Source organism: Pongo abelii, chromosome 21 (assembly GCF_028885655.2).
Source record: "Pongo abelii isolate AG06213 chromosome 21, NHGRI_mPonAbe1-v2.0_pri, whole genome shotgun sequence".
NCBI classification, from domain to species: domain Eukaryota; kingdom Metazoa; phylum Chordata; class Mammalia; order Primates; family Hominidae; genus Pongo; species Pongo abelii.
This window is the reverse complement of record NC_072006.2, coordinates 38,792,321-38,811,119: the sequence shown is the minus strand read 5'-3', so window position 1 is coordinate 38,811,119 and position 18,799 is coordinate 38,792,321. Positions and strand designations below refer to the sequence as shown.

At 42.1% G+C, this 18,799-nt stretch overlaps 1 protein-coding gene across 1 annotated transcript in view; it reads left to right on the top strand.

The window, feature by feature from the left end:
* Positions 1-18,799, top strand: part of PIGU (phosphatidylinositol glycan anchor biosynthesis class U) — a 114,695-nt gene that overhangs the window by 34,951 nt on the left and 60,945 nt on the right. The window contains exons 5-6 of the mRNA XM_002830232.4: positions 1,573-1,682; positions 4,845-4,945. Coding sequence (XP_002830278.1) covers positions 1,573-1,682; positions 4,845-4,945 — 211 coding nt within the window. The remainder of the gene's footprint in view (positions 1-1,572; positions 1,683-4,844; positions 4,946-18,799) is intronic.

Genomic DNA, 18,799 nt, shown 5'->3' with positions numbered 1-18,799 from the left:
CTCTCTCATACTTTCATCTCCCTATTTCCCCTCCTACCCAGTACCACTTCTGAATCTAGTGGTTATCATCCACACACATGGCCTTGACTTTTACTATATATGTTACTAAATAACACATAGTATTATTTTTTATTTATTTTATTTATTTTTTTTTTTGAGACGGAGTCTTGCTGTGTCACCCAGGCTGGAGTGCAGTGGTGTGATCTCGGCTCACTGCAAGCTCCGCCTTCTGGGTTCACGCCATTCTCCTGCCTCAGCCTCCCGAGTAGCTGGGACTACAGGTGCCCGCCACCATGCCCAGCTAATTTTTTGTGTTTTTATTACAGACGGGGTTTCACCGTGTTAGCCAGGATGGTCTCGATCTCCTGACCTTGTGATCTGCCTGCCTCGGCCTCCCAAAGTGCTGGGATTACAGGCACGAGCCACCATGCCCGGCCCCCAACACATAGTATTATTTTACATGCTTTTAACTTTATGTAAATGTCACAATGCAGTATATTTTCTAGTGTGATCTGCTTTTTACATCATTAAATTTTTAATCCTTCACAGTTAACCACAGCTATCTTGGCTCCTCTGAAATACTCTGTTTTCTGATAGATGGCAGCATTGATTTTATATTGTCTAAATGAGATTCTTTGATCATTAAATCAACAGGGCCACCGATTTTGGTTTGAGAGGCTTTCTCATCTATATTCTGACCCATGTTTGCTTATAAGATTGCCTACCTTTTTTTCACTCTGGAACACACCCATGAACTTGTTAGGACACATCAGCGGAAGGCAAGAGCTTTCCACCCCCATCCCACTCCCTATTAACTATCCAGCTGCCCACCCACACCCAGCTTTCCTCCTCTTGATCATCATGGCCATTCTATACCTCCTCTGTGGAAATAAAACATAACCCAAGATCCTGTGACATTTGGGATCATTCTACCTTGCTTGACAATACTTCTTCATGGATGGAACTTTGGAGTCTTTAGGCCGCTGATGATAACTCTTCAAATGGCTATGAACTTTCCTTTGCCAGCAAGTCATTCATTTAGCCATTCAACAGACATTTATTGTTTGTCCACTGTGCCAGGTGTTAGGCATACATGGTAAGCAAATAAACATGGTCCCTGCCCTCATGGAACTCTTAGTCTAATGAGGGAGACAGACATTAGTCAATCATATAAATAAGTGAAAAAGTTATTAACTGTGAACATATGTGAAAGAACATATGTAACAGGGGGATTTTACCTGGGTGTGGGGTGGTAAGGGAAAGTGTGCCTTCCTAAGGAAGTGATGATTTAACTGAGATCTAAGGACTGTGGGAGTTAACTAGGGAAAGAGAAGAAGAAATTATTCCAGGTCAAATGCAAAGGTGTGGGAACAGGAGGGACACAGCATGTTCATGGTGCTGGAACCCAGAAAGGGGATGGGGAGGGCCGAATGTGAGATGAGCCTGGAGAGGTAGGGCCAGACCAGGCAGGGCCATGTGGGCCATGGAAAGGACTTTTGTCTTCAGCATAAAAACAATGGGAAGTGAATTGTTTCATGTGTTTTAGCTTTTCCTTTTTTTTTTTTTTTCTAGTTTAAAAAGCAGAAACTCCTCCTAGAACTGGACCAGTATGCCCCAGATGTGGCCGAACTCATCCGGACCCCTATGGAAATGCGTTACATCCCTTTGAAAGTGGCCCTGTTGTAAGTATTCCCTGACAAAACAAGACTTAGTGCCAACAAATGTGAGGAAAATCTGATGAGACTTTCCCATGTTGTTTGTTGTATTTTTGGAGGTTTGCAATCTTAGTCATCAAGTATTTGCTGTAGTTCTGTTGCACAACTGGGCTCTGTTGTTCTGGCCAGCAAAAGAGACAGAGCCATTCTGTCTCTCTTGGGACAAAGACTCACACAGGGCTGTGTACAATCAAACCCTTCACAAACGCGTTTCACTCCATGCTGATCTGGGTTCCAGTGTTTCTAAAGTTCTGCAATTGTGATGTATGGATTGAATGAAAGTTTGGTTTTTATGTGGCTGCCATTTCAAGCAGCTCTTATGTTTCGTGTACAGTATAGTCCCCCATTTGTAGCTCATGAAACTGAAGTGCCAAACAGATGCATTCCAGCTGGGTGACCCATGTGGAAGACTGGAACTTACTGAGGCTCTATGAAAGAATTCTCTAGGGAGTACCCAGTGCTACCATTAAGTTGTACTCTTTTGGGTTATTCCCATTTATCTTCCTGAGATAGGCAAATGTGAATAATTATTCAATCCACTAATAGTCATTGAATATTAATAATATACCAGTTTCTAGGGATATACAGTAAACAAGACAAACAAGTTTCCTCATGGAAAAACATGCCCTTAGAACTTCAGAATTAGAAGGGGCCTTGTGAGACTAGTTTACTCAACCTTCTGCCTTGTATGTGGATTTCCTATTCCCTATTAGATGTCTGTGCAGCTGCTTCTTGAACGTCACCTGCTATTTAGAAATGGCTTTTTTTTCTTCCCACCAAATAGTTTTGGACTATCAGTTCTAATCTATGTATTTCAGAAATGTTGGTGGGATCTACCTTAATAGAACCAGAAATTTAGCAACTTTATGAATCTCTTATAGACTTACATGTGTCCTGGGGGTAGTTTTGTAATAGCAGCAGCTGTTTCTTTAAAGATTATGTAACAAGCCTGTCTGTAATTGCTGAAAAAAACCGCCAGCAATTTCTAGGCCTTTGGCTGTAGTACTGCTAATCTCACAGTTGTGGGAGGTATTGGATTTAAGGTCTTTATTTGTGAATAATAATCATCATCTCTTCCTGAGACACTGGCATGTTTCTTCCTATCTGATAACCAGAATTATGTAACTAGTCTACCTTTTCACTTTGTCTGCCAGGAAACTCGCAGCCGAATTTGAAGCTGATTACTATAGTGCTGTAGAATATCCATTTGGTGGTCCTTCCATTGCCTTTACTGTCTCCTTTTATTTATGTTTTCCTTGCTCTTGATTATTTATTTATTTATTTTTTTGAGATGGAGTCTTGCTCTGTCGCCCAGGCTGGAGTGCAGTGGTGCAGTCTCGGCTCACTGCAACCTCTACCTCCCAGGTTCAAGCAGTTCTCCTGCCTCAGCCTCTCGAGTAGCTGGGACTACAGGTAACCCCCACCACGCCTGGATTTTTTTTTGTACTTTTAGCAGAGACGAGGTTTCACCATGTTGGCCAGGCTGATCTTGAACTCCTGACCTCAAATGATCCACCCACCTCGGCCTCCCAAAGTGCTGGGATTACAGGCATGAGTTATTGCTCCCGGCCGATTCTTTATTTCTGTTTGTACTTTGCTATTATTTTTTATTATCTGTTCTTTGTTTTTTTGAGATGGAGTCTCACTTTGTCACCCAGGCTGGAGTACAGTGGTACAGTCACGGCTCACTGCAGCCTCTACCTCCTGGACTCAAGTGATTCTCCCACCTCAGCCTCCCAAGTATCTGGGACTACAGGTGTGTACTACCATGCCTGGCTAAGGGTTTTTTTGTATTTTTTTTTAGTAGAAGCGGAGTCTCGCCATGTTGGCTAGGCTGGTCTCGAACTCAAGCTCAAGTGATCCACCCACTTTGGCCTCCCAAAGTGCTGGGATTACAGGTATGAGTGAGCCACCATGCCCAGCCTATTTTTTATTATCTGTTCTCTTTTTTTTTTTTTTTTTTCTTTTTGAGACTGAGTTTCATTCTTGTTGCCCAGGCTGGAGTGCAATGGCGCCATCTCGGTTCACTGCAACCTCAGCCTCCCGGGTTCAAGCGATTCTCCTGCCTCAGGCTCCCAAGTAGCTGGGATTACAGGCATGTGCCACCACACCTGGCCAGTTTTGTATTTTTAGTAGAGACAGGGTTTCTCCATGTTGGTCAGGCTGGTCTCAAACTCCGGACCTCAGGTGATCCGCCTGTGTCGGCCTCCCAAAGTGCTGGGATTACAGGCGTGAGCCACTGCGCCCGGCTTGTTCTGATTTTAGCTGCCTCAAATCCTTTGTGGAAGCAGGATAGAAATAAATACAAACAATTTGTTATGACTATCTAAGATTTCCCTACTCACAAGCATTTCAAATTCATTTTCTCAGTTCATTCTTTCCCACCTCAGGAAAACACTAGGTGTTTCAGCTTATTAACTCCTTCCTAGTGAGGGTCTAGATGTCCTTTGAAGTTCTGTAACACCTGACTTGTTGAGCTCAGTAGATACTTATTCTTTCCTTGGGGTCTGGCTCAGTGGATTCTGTTTAACTGCCAAGAAGGCTACATCTAAGCTGCTTTAACTCTTGGATTGGCATGACCTGTGTCAGGGCTTGGGAACCTGACTGAGGAAAATGTACTTTCCTGGTTGTCAGAGGTAAATGTAGCTATTCTTAAGATATGTGGCTCTGTGGGAATTGGTAGAATTTTATCATTTTTTGAAATCTAAAATAGTAAAAAGAACATTTATAGAGCTAGAAAGACCTGATTTTGAATGTATTTATTAGTTTGTGAGATTTTGGGCAAGTCCCTTTACCATTGAGACTCAGCTGCTTTTTGAAAGTCACCTGCAAATGTTTCCTCATCTGCAAAACTGGAATGATGTTATTGCAAGTTACAGGATCTCTGTGATGATTAAATACAACAGTTTTCCATATACCCCATAGCACAGAATAGGCAGTCCATGTTCAGTACCTTTTACTTATCAGCCTCAACCCCTGCTGTATTCTCTTTTATTTGGGGGAACTCATTTCTAAGAAGCTGCCTTCCTTTGTGTAAGCTTTTAGTAAATCTCTTGGAACTTCCTGGCTGTAATGGCGAGGGCTCCTTGGTCAGGATTACTAATGCCAAATATGTTTGTTCTTCCCCAGCTATCTCTTAAATCCTTACACGATTTTGTCTTGTGTTGCCAAGTCTACCTGTGCCATCAACAACACCCTCATTGCTTTCTTCATTTTGACTACGATAAAAGGTAAGGCCCTGAAAGGAGAGTACAAAGCTCAGTCCCTGATTTATGCAAGATTTTGCAACACTTATGCTGTGGTTTTGTTTTGTTTTTTTTTAATGCAACACTTAAAAACATTTTAAAAAATTACACAAGTAATACAAGATTATTTAGAAAATGTAGACAAGGCAAGAGAAAAAAAATTAAAACATCTTGAAAACTTAACTGCTCAGAGAGTCATTGTTAACATAGCTTTAAAAAAAAGTTCTAGGCCAGGTGTGGTGGCTCATACCTGTAATCTCAGCACTTTGGGAAGCTGAGGCAGGAAGATCACTTGAGCCCAGAAGATTAAGACCAGCCTGGGGAACATAGCAAGACCTTGTCTCTGCAAAACATAAAAAAATTAGCCTGGCACAGTGGCATGTACCTGTAGTCCCAACTACTTGGGAGGCTGAGGCAGGAGGATTGCTTGAGCTTGCAAGTTTGAGGCTGCAGTGAGCTGTGATCATGCCACTGCACTCCAGCCTGGGTGACAGAGTAAGACCTTATCTCTTAAAAAAAATTAAAAAAGGTTCTAAAAGGCTTATGATTAGAATAGCAGCCTTCCTCTTTCTTCCCACCCCTAGTTCAACTTCTTTGAAGCAGCTACTTTCTGGCTTTTGCTAGTATTCCATATTTCTAAATAAGACCTTATATTATATTTCCTGAATTATAAATTTTAGACATTATTTGTTGCACTCCCATTATGGACAGTGATAAAGATTTAGCTCTTTGGGGCCAGGTGCGGTGCCTCACGCCTGTAATCCCAGCACTTGGAGGCCAAGGTGGTTGGATTGCCTGAGGTCAGGAGTTTGACCAGTCTTGCCAACATGGTGAAACCCCATCTCTACTAAAAATAGAAAAAAAATTAGCCGGGCGTGGTGGTGTGCGCCTGTAATCCCAGCTACTCAGGAGGCTGAGGCAGGGGAATTGTTTGAGCCAGGTAGGTGGAGGTTGCAGTGAGCCGAGATCTCGCCACTGCATTCCAGCCTGGGTGACAGAGCAAGACTCCATCTCAAAAAAAAAAAAAAATTTAGCTCTTTGTTACCAATATCCCCTTTTCCCCTTTGCCTGATTTTCCTGTAGTAGTTACACCATGGTTTCTTGTTTGTTTGTTTTGTTTTGTCTTGTTTTGTTTTTGAGACAGGGTCTCACTCTGTCACTCAGGGCTGGAGTGCAGTGGCAGTCATGGCTCACGGAAGCCTTGACCTCCCCAGCTCAGGTGATCCTCCCACTTTAGCCTCCTGAGTAGCTAGGACTACAAGCACCCTCCATCATGCCTGGCTAATTTTTGTATTTTTTATAGAGACAGGGTTTTGCCATGTTGCCCAGTCTGCTGTCGAATTCCTGGACTTAAGGGATCCACCCTCCTTGGCCTCCCAAAGTGCCAGGATTATAAGCATGAACCACCGCACCTGGCCAACGTCGTAGTTTTTATTGAATCAGTATCAGCACCTATATTTTACAACACTGTATGTGTTATTCCACTGCTGGGCAAACTGGTAACTATGACTACTTTTTTCTTCCATGTTCTACCTTTTATTTTTCCTGGGGTTAATAATTGTCTTTTATTGCTTGTTTGGTTTTTTGCTTAGTTTTTGGGTGCCAATCACTGTTTTATTCCCTAGTTGCTCCACTAGATCTGTCAAGTACCTAACAATGTTCTTTTTTTTTTTTTCCTTTTAATAACACTTAAACACATCAAATAGTTTATAGGTTTTATTGTTTTTCTAGAGATTTTTCTCACACATCTTTCATCCTGCCCCAGTCTGTCCTGATTGTTCTCTGGGCCTGGTATAAAGCTATCATACTGGAACTTACCTTCATAAATCTGTTCTGTATCCCTCCTCTCCTGGATTCCTTCTCTTTTTTATTGATTTTTTTCTGTTTTTCTGAAGTACTTTCTCAGTAGTTGTCTAAGAAAGGGTGTATGAAGGCTGGGCACGGTGGCTCACACCTGTAATCCCAGCACTTTGGGAGGCCGAGGCGGGTAGATCACGAGGTCAGGAGTTCAAGACCAGCCTGGCCAAGATGGTGAAACCCCATCTCTACTAAAAACAAAAAATTAGCCGGGCGTGGTGGTGGGCACCTGTAATCCCAGCTACTTGGGAGGCCGAGGCAGAGAATTGCTTGAACCTGGGAGGCAGAGGTTGCAGTGAGCCAAGATCGCGCCACTGAACTCCAGCCTGGGCGACAGAGTGAGACTCCGTCTAAAAAAAAAAAAAATGTGTATGAGATACATATTTTGAGTTATTCCATGTCTAAAAAATATCTTTGTTCTGGTTTAGCACCAAATTAATAGTGGGGTAGGATTGAGAATTCTAGACTCGAATAACTTTTCCTTTAGAATTTTGAAGGCGTTGCTTCATTGTCTTCTAGTATCTTGGTAGCTACAGAGCAGTTTTATGGTCATGGATATAACCCAGTTTTTTTTCCTGAAATATTTAATATCTTCTGGCCAGGCACAGTGGCTCAAGCCTGTAATCCTAGCACTTTGGGAGGCTGAAGCAGGAGGATCTCTTGAGCCTAGGAATTTGAGACCAGCCTGGGCAACATAGTGAGACCTCATCTTTACAAAAAATAAGCAAAATTAGCCAGGTGTGGTGGCATGTGCCTATAGTCCTAGCTACTTGGGTGGCTGAGGCAGGAGGGTCACTTGAGCCCAGGAGGTTAAGGCTACATTGAGCCAAGATAGTGACACTGCACTCTAGCCTGGGTGACAGAGCGAGACCCTGCCTCAAGAAAAGGAGAAGAAAACACGGTGAAACCCCGTCCTGCCTCTACTAAAAAAAAAAAAAAATATATATATATATATATATATATATATATATATATATATAAAATTAGCCGGGCATGGTGGCTGGCACCTGTAGTCCCAGCTACTCAGGAGGCTGAGGCAGGAGAATGGCATGAACCCGGGAGACGGAGCTTGCGGTGAGTCGAGATCACGCCACTGCACTCCAACCCGGGTGACAGAGCAAGACTCTGTCTCAAAAAAAAAAAAAGAAGAAGAAAAATTAAGTGTCTTCTTTTTATCCTGAGCGTTTTGAAATTTTATGATGCTATGTCTGGACATGCGTCTTTTTAAATTCATTATGCTGAGCACTTGGTAGGCCCTTTCAATATGGAAACCAGTGTCTTTAGTTCTAGCGGGTGTTCCTGAACAACTTTTCCAAATTCTACCTCTGTTCTCTCTGTCCTCTTGTTTTGGATGTTTATTGGATATTAGATTTTCTTGATTGATCAAGTATGCATATTTTATTTTCTATTGTTTTTCCCATCATTTTTACTTACTTTCTCTTACTTTTTCTGGGACATTTCCTTATTTTTATCTTCCAGCTCCTCTATTGAGTTTTAAATTTTATTTATTACATTTTTATACATTTACATCTGGTCTCTGGTTGTTTCTTTGAGGCATCCTATTTTTATTTTATCACCACAGTATCCTCTATTATATCTCTGATTATACATATATATTTTCAGTTTCTGTTTGTTCCAAGCATAGTCTCTTTGTCTTCCTGGTATTTTTTTTTTTAATTGTTTGTTTTGGGAGGATTTCTTCCATATGATTTTCTTATATGTATGGTAATCCTGGCTATCTGTTTCTATTTAAGAGTGAGACATGGCCTGGCACAATGACTCACACCTATAATCCCAGCATTTTGGGAGGCTGAGGTGGGAGGATTGCTTGAGGCTGGGAGTTCAAGACCAGCCTGGACAACATAGTGAGACCTCATCTCTACAAAAAAAGGAAATTAGCCTGGTGTGATGGTACTTGCCTATAGTCCCAGCTACTCAGGAGGCTGAGGCAGAAGGATTGCTCGAGCCTAGGAGTTTGAGGCTGCAGTGAGCTATGATTGTGCCACTGTACTCCAGCTTGGGTGACAGCCATCTGTAAAAAAAAAATAGTAAAAAAAATTTTTAAATGAGGCACTAACATATTGACTGGAGACTCCGTGCATGGGCACAGCTTGTTGGTGGATCATTTTCACTGTAGAGGGAATCAGGCAGTGGGCTGGCCTCTTTCTTTGGGTCGGGGGCATTTACAAATGTCATCATCTGCAGGTTTTATTTTCCTTTGAAACTATTCAGTTTTCCCAAAGAGGAATCCTCTAAAGTCCTGTCTGGGGTAGCAGAGTTAGGGTTTTTTTGTGGGGTAGAGGGTGCATAAGACTAGCTGCTGGAGTTGTGAGAGCAGGAACAGGGAAGGTGGCTGGTTTCAGTCTGGAGACTTTATTTAATCTCATTGCTTTTCAGCCCACACCTCTCCTCAGCCCATTACTGTGCAAAGTAGTTCCTAGACTTGTGCCCTTAGTTAGCTTTCTCCAGAACGGAGGTCTTCTGCAGGTAGAGTAGAAAGTTAGAGGGATGGGTTATGCAGGAATGGTCATTTGGCTGCACATAGTTGGGGTAACACCTGTTGTTCTCAGTGGTCCGTATATAAACTTTCAACTTGATTTTTTTCTCTGTGCCATACCCCCACCTCCCATAGCACCTGATGCACTCCAGTGCTGAATTTCTTAGAAGTTCTGTGGGGTGAGTTGGCTGATTTTTATTAGTAATCCTCTTTGTAGGCCACTGAGCTGTAATTTCTTCCACATCACCAAGTGATTTATTATTCTCTCACCTGCTTTGTATTTTTTCACTATTGTGTTAAAGTTGGTTTTGCTATAATCTCCTCATTTTCTTTGTGATTTAATATGGTTTTAATCTCTTGTTTTCATTTTAGTGAGATTTTTGGAGGGAGAGATGATAAACATGTGATCAATCTATTATTTTTAACTAAAAGTTCCTCTGTAAGCATTTGGGTTATATATTTCCAGATTTTTCCAACATTTTTCCCTCCAGACTTTTAAGTCTTGTATCAGTTAGCTAGTACAACAAAAATGTTAATAAACCACTCCAGAATTCAGTAGCTTAAAACAACAAGTGTTTACTTAGCTCATACATCTGTAAGTCAGCAAGGAGTCAGCTGATCTAGGTTGCACATGGCTTGTCAGTTGGCTGGTTACATGGGCTTCATTTTCACGTCAGTGGCTGGCTGGAGTTGGCTAATCTAGGTTGGGCTCTGCTCCACATGGCTGTCATCCTCTTGGGCCAGGGGACAGACTTAGGTATGTTCTTTTCATAGCAATGGCAGAAGCACAATAGTGAGCAAGCCTAGTCAGGCATGCACTTTTTAAGTACCTGGTTGCATCACATGTGCTAATATCCCATTGATCAAAATGTAACATATGGCCCGGCATGGTGGCTCACGCCTGCAATCCCAGCACTTTGGGAGGCTGAGGCGGGTGGATCATGAGGTCAGGAGTTCAAGACTAGCCTAGCCAAGATGGTGAAACCTCGTTTCTACTAAAAATACAAAAATTAGCTGGGCATGGTGACAGGCACCCGTAATCCCAGCTACTTGGGAGGCTGAGGCAGAGAATTGCTTGAACCTGGGAGGCAGAGGTTTCAGTGAGCCGAGACTGTGCCACTGCACTCCAGCCTGGGCGACAGAGCGAGAGTCCATCTCAAGAAAAAAAAAAAATGTTACACATGGCTGAGCCCAGGGGTGGAGATTTCCATCCTGTTCACAACAGGAAGGCACTGCAAAGTTATACCGCAAAGGGCCTGGACATGGTGGGGGGAAATTGGGGCCAATAATACAACCTACTACATATAACATGTATCAGTAAATGTCTGATCTATCTTTTTTTTTTTTGAGACAATCTCGCTCTGTCGCCCAGGTTGGAGTGCAGTGACATGATCTCAGTTCCTTGCAACCTCTGCCTCCTGGGTTCAAGTGATTCTTGTGCCTCAACCTCTCAAGTAGCTGGGACTACAGGCACGCACCACCACGCCCGGCTAATTTTTGTATTGTTAGCAGAGACAAGGTTTCACCATGTTGGTCAGGCTGGTCTCAAACTCCTGACCCCAAGTGATCTGCCTGCCTTGGCCTCCCAAAGTGCTGGGGTTACAGGTGTGAGCCACTGCGCCCAGTTCTAGTCTATCATTTTTAATGGCTGCATATTCATTTTATGAATATAGAAATTCTTTAGCCAATGTATATATCATTAAATATTTAGGTGATTTTCCAGTTTTTAGCTGTTTAAATATTACAATTAACTTTCTAATGTACAGCAATTTTTGCACTCATGTTTAGTTATTTTCTTATAATGTCCTAGAAATAGAAATATTTGCCACTGTTTAACAATTTCTGGAATTAATTTATTGATTTTTTTCCTTTTTGTGGATGATGGGGTCTCACTGTGTTGCCCAGGCTGGTCTTGAACTCCTGGGCTCAAGCTGTCCTCCCATCTCTACCTCCTTGAGTGCTGAGATTACAGGCGTGAACCACCACACCCAGTCAGATTTCTGAAATGTATTGCCACATTTATACTCCCATAAGAAGCGTGTAACAGTCCTTATATTTGTACACTATTGTTAAATAGTTTTTGTCCTCAGGAAGTAAAGAGTAAAAAGTTGTACGTAGAACCTTTTACTTACAGTTTGCTTACCTTTTCTGGGGTGGCACCTGAGGATGCCTTAGGTCTTTATAAGAGATTGTTTCTCTTGGAATGCTTATGAGTGGTCTTTCTGTAGGCCTATTAGTTTAATTTATTATTGAGTTACTTAAAATGGCTAGATATTGCATAGCCTGAATTGTCTTGTTCTGAAGAATGTGGTAGTCATTTTGTCAGAAATAACTCTTAACAGTAAATACTCTGCTGTCTGTGAATTCTCCCTGCCTTAATCCCTGTTTCCAGAGTGTCAGGTTCAGATAGGTTGTCATTTATTAAGGTGTCTGGTGTCCATTAAAATAAAGACTATATGCAGCAGCCTGGCAGAAGGGACCAAGTACTGGCCTTTGGAAATGTCACCTTTAAAATAGCCGAGTGCAAAGATAGAGAAACTGAAGACATGCCCTCAGAAGGTGCATGTTTATTTGTTTTCCTAGGAGTCGCTCATAAAAATGTAAAGTATGCCATTAAAAAATATATTTTATGACCTGTAAGTCAATGAAAAGGTTTTTGTCTGGGGAAAAAAACATGTAAGTAAGTTATATGTATCTCTTTCACAGCCATGGTTTTTTTTTTTTGTTCCACAGAGCAAAAAAAATTTTTATATCACTCCAGACTTTTGTTTAATGAATTCATAGACATTTTCATAATGTTATATACATAATTTTGTTTTACTTTTATCACTTATTTCATATGAATCATGTCTGACATTGGTCACATATTTGTCATTTCCTTTAAATTTAAATTTAATTTTGGAAGTAATTTAAGCACTTGGTAAGAATAAAAGAAATTCAAACCTATAAATTGGAAAGGAAGTCTTTCATCACTCTGCCCCACGTCCACTTCAGTTTCTCTTGCGTATTTGTTATGAGGTCCCAGCCTTTCTCTTTTGTTGGACATTTGTTTTCCATTATTTGCTACTATAAATAGAGACCCTCACAAACAACATTTCTAATCTGTTAAAATATTTGAAGAGTTCTATTTTAGCTAGGTCTCTGAACCACTCTAGCTCTTTGAGTATTTTAATAATCTCTGCTAACAGTATATATAATACAGTTAGTTCAGTTATAAATTCTGCAAGTTATATTTCTACAGTTCACATTTTACCGCATAATATTAATAAAATTATTTAATAAAATTAATGAAGGAATAATTTACTTTTTATCCTAAAAAAGAAAATATTTGAGAAAATTCACAAGAAAAGGAATATAAATCACTGAAAATTATGGAAAAATATTCAACTCCATGGATAATAAAGAAAAGCAAATTGAAATCTAAAAACTTTTGAAAGCTTTTTTTTTTTTGCCTCAGAAATTGGTAAAGATTTTAGAAGCTAATTCCCAGTTCTGGCAGATGTTCTATCAAATAGATATTCTCCCATATGGAAGTTGGCTGATAAATTTGTACAACCATGGGCAGTCTTAAAATGTTTGGAGTTTTTTTGGCCAGGCGCGGTGGCTCACACCTGTAATTCCCAGTACTTTGGATGCCAAGGCAGGTGGATCACCCGAGGTCAGGAGTTCATGACTAGCCTGGCCAACATGGCAAGACCGTGTCTCTACGAAAAATACAAAAATTAGCAGGGCGTGGTGGCGGGTACCTGTAATCCCAACTACTCGGGAGGCTGAGGCAGGAGAATCGCTTGAACCCGGGAGGTGGCAGTTGCGGTGAGCCAAGATCACGCCATTGCACTTCAGCCTGGGCAACAAAAGCGAAACTCTGTCTCAAAAAAAAAAAAAAAAAAGTTTGGAGTTTTTAAAAATTTTATTCATTTATTTTTCTAACACTATCCACCTGGGGATAAAATGTTTGTAGTTTTGATTTTTATTCTACTTTTGAGAACCTATCCTAAAGTAATGCAGAAATAAAGACACAAAGCTTTATGCTGCAAAGTTATTAATTGCAGAATTATTTATAATCACTGGAAAAATTAGAAAATACTTCAGAGAGGAGTGGTTAAGTAAAATATGGTTTACCCATGTAGTAGAATATTATGCACATGATATTTAAATATAATTTTAAACTACATGAAAACAAATTTTTTTTTAAACAATGTAAAATTTTATATATATATATATATATATTTTTTTAATCTAATTTTGTTTTTTGGAGACAGGGTCTTACTCTGTCACCCAGGTCACTCAGGCTGAAGTGCAGTGGCACAGTCATAGCTCACTGTAACTTCACACTCCTAGGCTCTAGTGATCCTCCCACCCCATCCTCCCATGTAGCTGAGACGACAGGCATGCACCACCATGCCTGGTTGGTTTTTTTTTTTTTCTTTCTTTTTTTTTTTTTTGAGACAGAGTCTTGTTCTGTTGCCCAGGCTGGAGTGCAGTGGTGTAATCTCGGAATTTTAAAGGTTTTTTGTAAAGACCAGATCTTGCTCTGTTGTCCAGGCTGGTCTTGAACTCTAAGCCTCAAGCAATCCACCTGCCTCAGCCTTCCAAAGTGCTGGGCTTACAGGTGTGAGCCACCGTGCCCAGCATTTTAATGAATCTCAACTATGTTAAAGCAACAAAAATAGTTAGAAAATAGATCCCATAAGGATAATACTTGTTCCTGTAGATTAAGTTCATGGGTGAGTTTTATTTCCTTTTCATATAGATATAGATATAGTTTTTTGTGTGTGTGTGTGTTCTGAGATGGAGTTTCGCTTTTGTTCCCCAGGCTGGAGTGCAATGGCACGATCTCGGCTCACCACAACCTCTGCCTGCTGGGTTCAGGTGATTCTCCTGCCTCAGTTTCCCAAATAGCTGGGATTACAGGCATGCACCACCACATCCAAATTTTGCATTTTTAGTAGAGATGGGGTTTCTCCATGTTGGTCAGGCTGGTCTTGTACTCCCGACCTCAGGTGATCTACCCGCCTTGGCCTCCCAAAGTGCTGGGGTTACAGGCGTGAGCCACCATGCCCGGCCTCATATGTTTTTTTCCAAAGTTTCTTCAGTGAGTACATAATTAAAAACTAAATTAAATTAACTTGATTGATAAGATGACAGGGGCAGTGGAAGTAAACTTAGCAATGCTCCCCAGACTTCCATGGAGCAGATACACCACAGAAGGGAGTGACCTTGTTTGCTCTGTCCCCTTGACTCTTGCTGCTTGCTTTCGCCTGGCTTCCTTTGTGGCAGCCCAGGGTTGCCTGGGACACTCTGAGAGACGCAGGCCAGGACAAGGCCCGGGCCATTGTATTGTGATGTCCTTATTGTAGTGTTGGCTGGGAAACACAGGTCTTTGGGCAGGTTGATATTAGTTTAGTGGAGCAGCTTAAGTTTCGCTTTGAAGGCTGTTGCTTGGGCAAAGTGTACTCTGCCTTTCAGTGAGCTAATTAAAAACTCCTTCCCTGGGAAGTAGTCTTCATTAGGCTTTAAAAAGGAAAACAAACAAACAGATGCTAATAGATGGTCCTGCTTTTTCACCGTTGGTGTTTGTCAACAGCGAGATATTCTTGAAGTTTGCCACCTAAGGGTTCTTCCAACTTTCCTTATGCCACCAAAAAAGGCCATGTGACAGGACTTGCTTGCCAAGGAGAAAGAAGGATCAGTGCTATCAGAAGGTATTCAAGCATGAGTAAGAGCCCAGGCTGCTCTCATGTTAGATAGATCTGGTGGCTAATCCCAGCTCCACTGTTTCCTGGCTCTATCACCTTGGGCAAGTCACTTAACAGTTCTAAGCCTCAGTTTCCTTATCTGTAGCATGGGGATGAAAAAGTGTCTGCCTTATAGAGTGAATATAAAGAATGAATGGTATGACAAATGGTATGGAGGCATGTAATAACTGCTCAGATGGTATTGGTTGCTATTCTTAATAGTATCCTCCCTTTTAAAAGATCCCTCAGATCACTTGAGCCCAGGAGTTTGAGTGCAGTGAACTATGACCGCATCACTGCACTCCAATCTAGGCAACAGAGCGAGACCATGTAAAAAAAATTAAAAAATAAAAGAGACCTCATGATTGTTAGCATCCTTATAGGCCTTATAGGGAGACCTGGAAGGTTTCAGTGAGGTTCTCTTCCTGGAGCGTAGCCTTAGAGGAACAATGGAAGAGTGATGATCCTGAGGCCTGGTGATCCCATCACTTCCAGTTGAGGTTCCTGTAGGCCAAAGCCCTGCCAATGGAAGAAGTCATAGAGGACTCAAGGACTCAGTTTTTGTCAGGTCAGCCCAACTTCAAAGCCTGCTTATTCTAATTACCAGCTCTGTAGCCTTGAGCAAATCATGCAGCTTCAAGAGCCTCAGTTTGATCCCAGAATATCTACCTCCTAGAGATGGTGGAGGAATAAATAAGAAATATAAAATGCTTAGCGTGCTTCCTTAGCAGAATCCACTCAATAACTACTTGCTCTGCCTATTGCTGTTTTTATGGTGCAGACACAGATTGAGATCAAGGGTGGCACAGTGATGCAGTCAGAACATGGGGTCTGAAGTAAAACCATTTGGTTTAAATCCTATTGCTCTCATTCACTAGTTTCGTGACCCCAGACAAATAACTTCTCTGTCTTTCAGTTTCATTATCTGTGAAATGGGGACAGTAATTGTATCCACTTCATGGAATTATTGAAAAGACTAAATGGCTTAAGGCAAGTAAAGTGCTTACAGTCATGGCTGGAACAGAGTAAGCGCTCAATAAATTATCATCGTTATCACTGATATGTACGGATTGCTCTGAGAGAGGCTGCCCCGTTAAAAGAACACACTTGGCAAGGAATGTAATACATTGGCCCTGCCCCCAGGATCTCCTCCTCCTGGGCAGTCTCACTTGTTGCCCCACACCCTGGTGCAACTTCCTTTTCTGATAGTCCTGTGGGACCTGAGCCCTTTTGACTACATTCCAGTGTGTTTCTGCCTGTCTTGGTATAGGTCATCACCTGTGACCCAATCTCTTTATTCTCTGATTACTCCACTTGAAGTCCCTGTCCTGAACCAGTCCCCATGGCCCCACCTCATTACATTCCTGCTCACTCCTGTAGCTGTGTCACCCACCCAGGCCCAGATCACTATAAGGTGCAGTCCCTGGAGGCAAATTATTACCCCCGGTCTTGCTGAGGCTTTTGGCCCCCACCCTGACACAAATAGAGAGTTAGAAAACATAACATATTCAAAGCTAGATTGAGTAGATAATGAAATTTCCTGATACTACAGCCAATGTACATACACATTTGACTGATTTACTCTAATATCCCTAGGATAAGGCTAAATATCAAGGCTTGTATAGAAAGCCTAGTGCCTGTGCATCTGAGCTGCCCTAGCAAATGGTAGATTATATCATTTTGGGGTAAAACTCTTAGTCCTCTTGGCAAAGTTCCTTCTGGTTAGGCCAGCGTGATGCCCTAGCTCTTGCCCACATGAGGCTGCCATTTTAGACATGATTTCAGGTATCCTGTCTGCGCCTGTAGATAGATGTTTTTGGATGACTGTGCAAGCTTAGCTCTCTGTGATCTGACTCCTACTTGCTTGCTGAGACTTTTTGGATTGTAACTTTTTTTTTGTTTTTGTTTTTTTTGAGATGGAGTCTTGCTCTGTCGCCCAGGCTGGAGTGTGGTAGCATGATCTCGGCTCACTGCAACCTCTGCCTCCCAGGTTCAAGCGATTCTCCTGCCTCAGCCTCCCAAGTAGCTGGGACTACATGCGCCCGCCACCACGCCTGGCTAATTTTTGTACTTTTAGTAGAGATGGGGTTTCACCATATTGGCCAGGCTGGTCTCGAACTCCTGACCTTGTGATCCACCCTCCTCAGCCTCCCAAAGTGCTGAGATTACAGGCGTGAGCCACCGCGCCCAGCCGGATTGTAACTTTTTATTGAAGTATGACATATATACAGAAAAATGTATAACTCATTAGTGTACAGATACATGAATTTTCATGAAACGTTGAGTAACCAGCACCCAGATTAAGAAACAGTGGTACTAGCATCCACAGGAGCCCCTTTTGTGTTCTCTTTCCTGTCACTCCTCCCAGCTCTTGCCCTGTTTTGGCTATATTGAGCTAATTACAGTACCCACCCCCACACCCCGGCACACCATTCTCTCTTGCATTCCAGCCTGTGCACAGCCTTGGACTGCCCAGCCTCACCTACTCAGTGTTCAAAACTCAGGTGCCAGCTTCCCCTGATGGGCTAGGTCTGCTTCCTTTGTACTTTCCTCCTGTATTTTGTAATTGTTTACTGGGAGCTCCCTGAGGACAGAGACTATCTGAGTCACCAGGTTTCCTGGCGCCCAGCACACTCTTTGTATAGAGCAAACTCCAGAAATGTTTGCTTATTGCACAGTTTGTTTAAAATATTTGAAGTCACTTCTCACTTTCCTTGATCTTCTCTGACTCTGCCCCAAGCACATATCATTCCTCCTCTGCCTTCCTAACTCCTTTTTACCCCTTCTAGCTTTTTTCAAAACACATAGCCCTTTCTGAGTCTCCTGCCTGCCTCCATACTCGCCCTCACTTTTGCTCAGGCTTTGCGTCCGCCCTGTCCACACCTGTCCCAGCATCCCACACCCAGACTTCCCACACACCAACCTACTGACTGTTGCAGCACCATGTTTCTGCCCCCAGACTGCGGGCCTCAGCCATGCAATAGTTTACTCCACAGAGAGCATTCTCTGTGCCAGCCCCCTGCCACAACAAACCCTCAACCACTATTCTGCAGGCTCTGCTTTATTTGAGTCAGATTTATTTTGTGCTTTGCCTGTGTTCATGACTCTGTGTATTACACTTCATAAGTTTTTCTTCCTCAAGAACATTGGTTTCCTTTAATATTCTCGTATTTTTAAAAAGGATTTCCTATGTATTGCTGAATGATATCCATTCATTCATTTCTTCATTTGTTCATTTATCACATGTGCAGGAACTGTACTAGGTGCTGGAGAGCCAAAGTTAAGATAAATGTATTGCCCTTGAGAAACTCACAGAGAAATGGGGAGAGAGAGAAACATATGCAGATTATTATAAGATAGCATCAGTATTGAATGAGATAGGCTTATTAACACAGGGATTAGCAGTGGGTACCGGAGTCAGCTGTGTGGTTTTGGTCACGTTACTGAAGCTTTTTCTGTTTCTGTGTCTTGATTTCTTGACCTGTAAAATGGGTAGAATGTGTGGTTTTTATCTCAGTAAAGCTGTTATAAGGAGCAGAAATAGAGCTTTCACAGGGCTGTTGTGATGTTTCCTGAGGACCTTTTGAGTCAGGAACTGTTTTTGTTTTTGTTTTTGTTTTTGTTTTTGTTTTAGGTAGAGTCTCGCTGTGTCGCGTGCAGTGGCGCGATCTCAGCTCACTGCAAGCTCCGCCTCTCGGATACACGCCATTCTCCTGCCTCAGCCTCCCGAGTAGCTGGGACTATAGG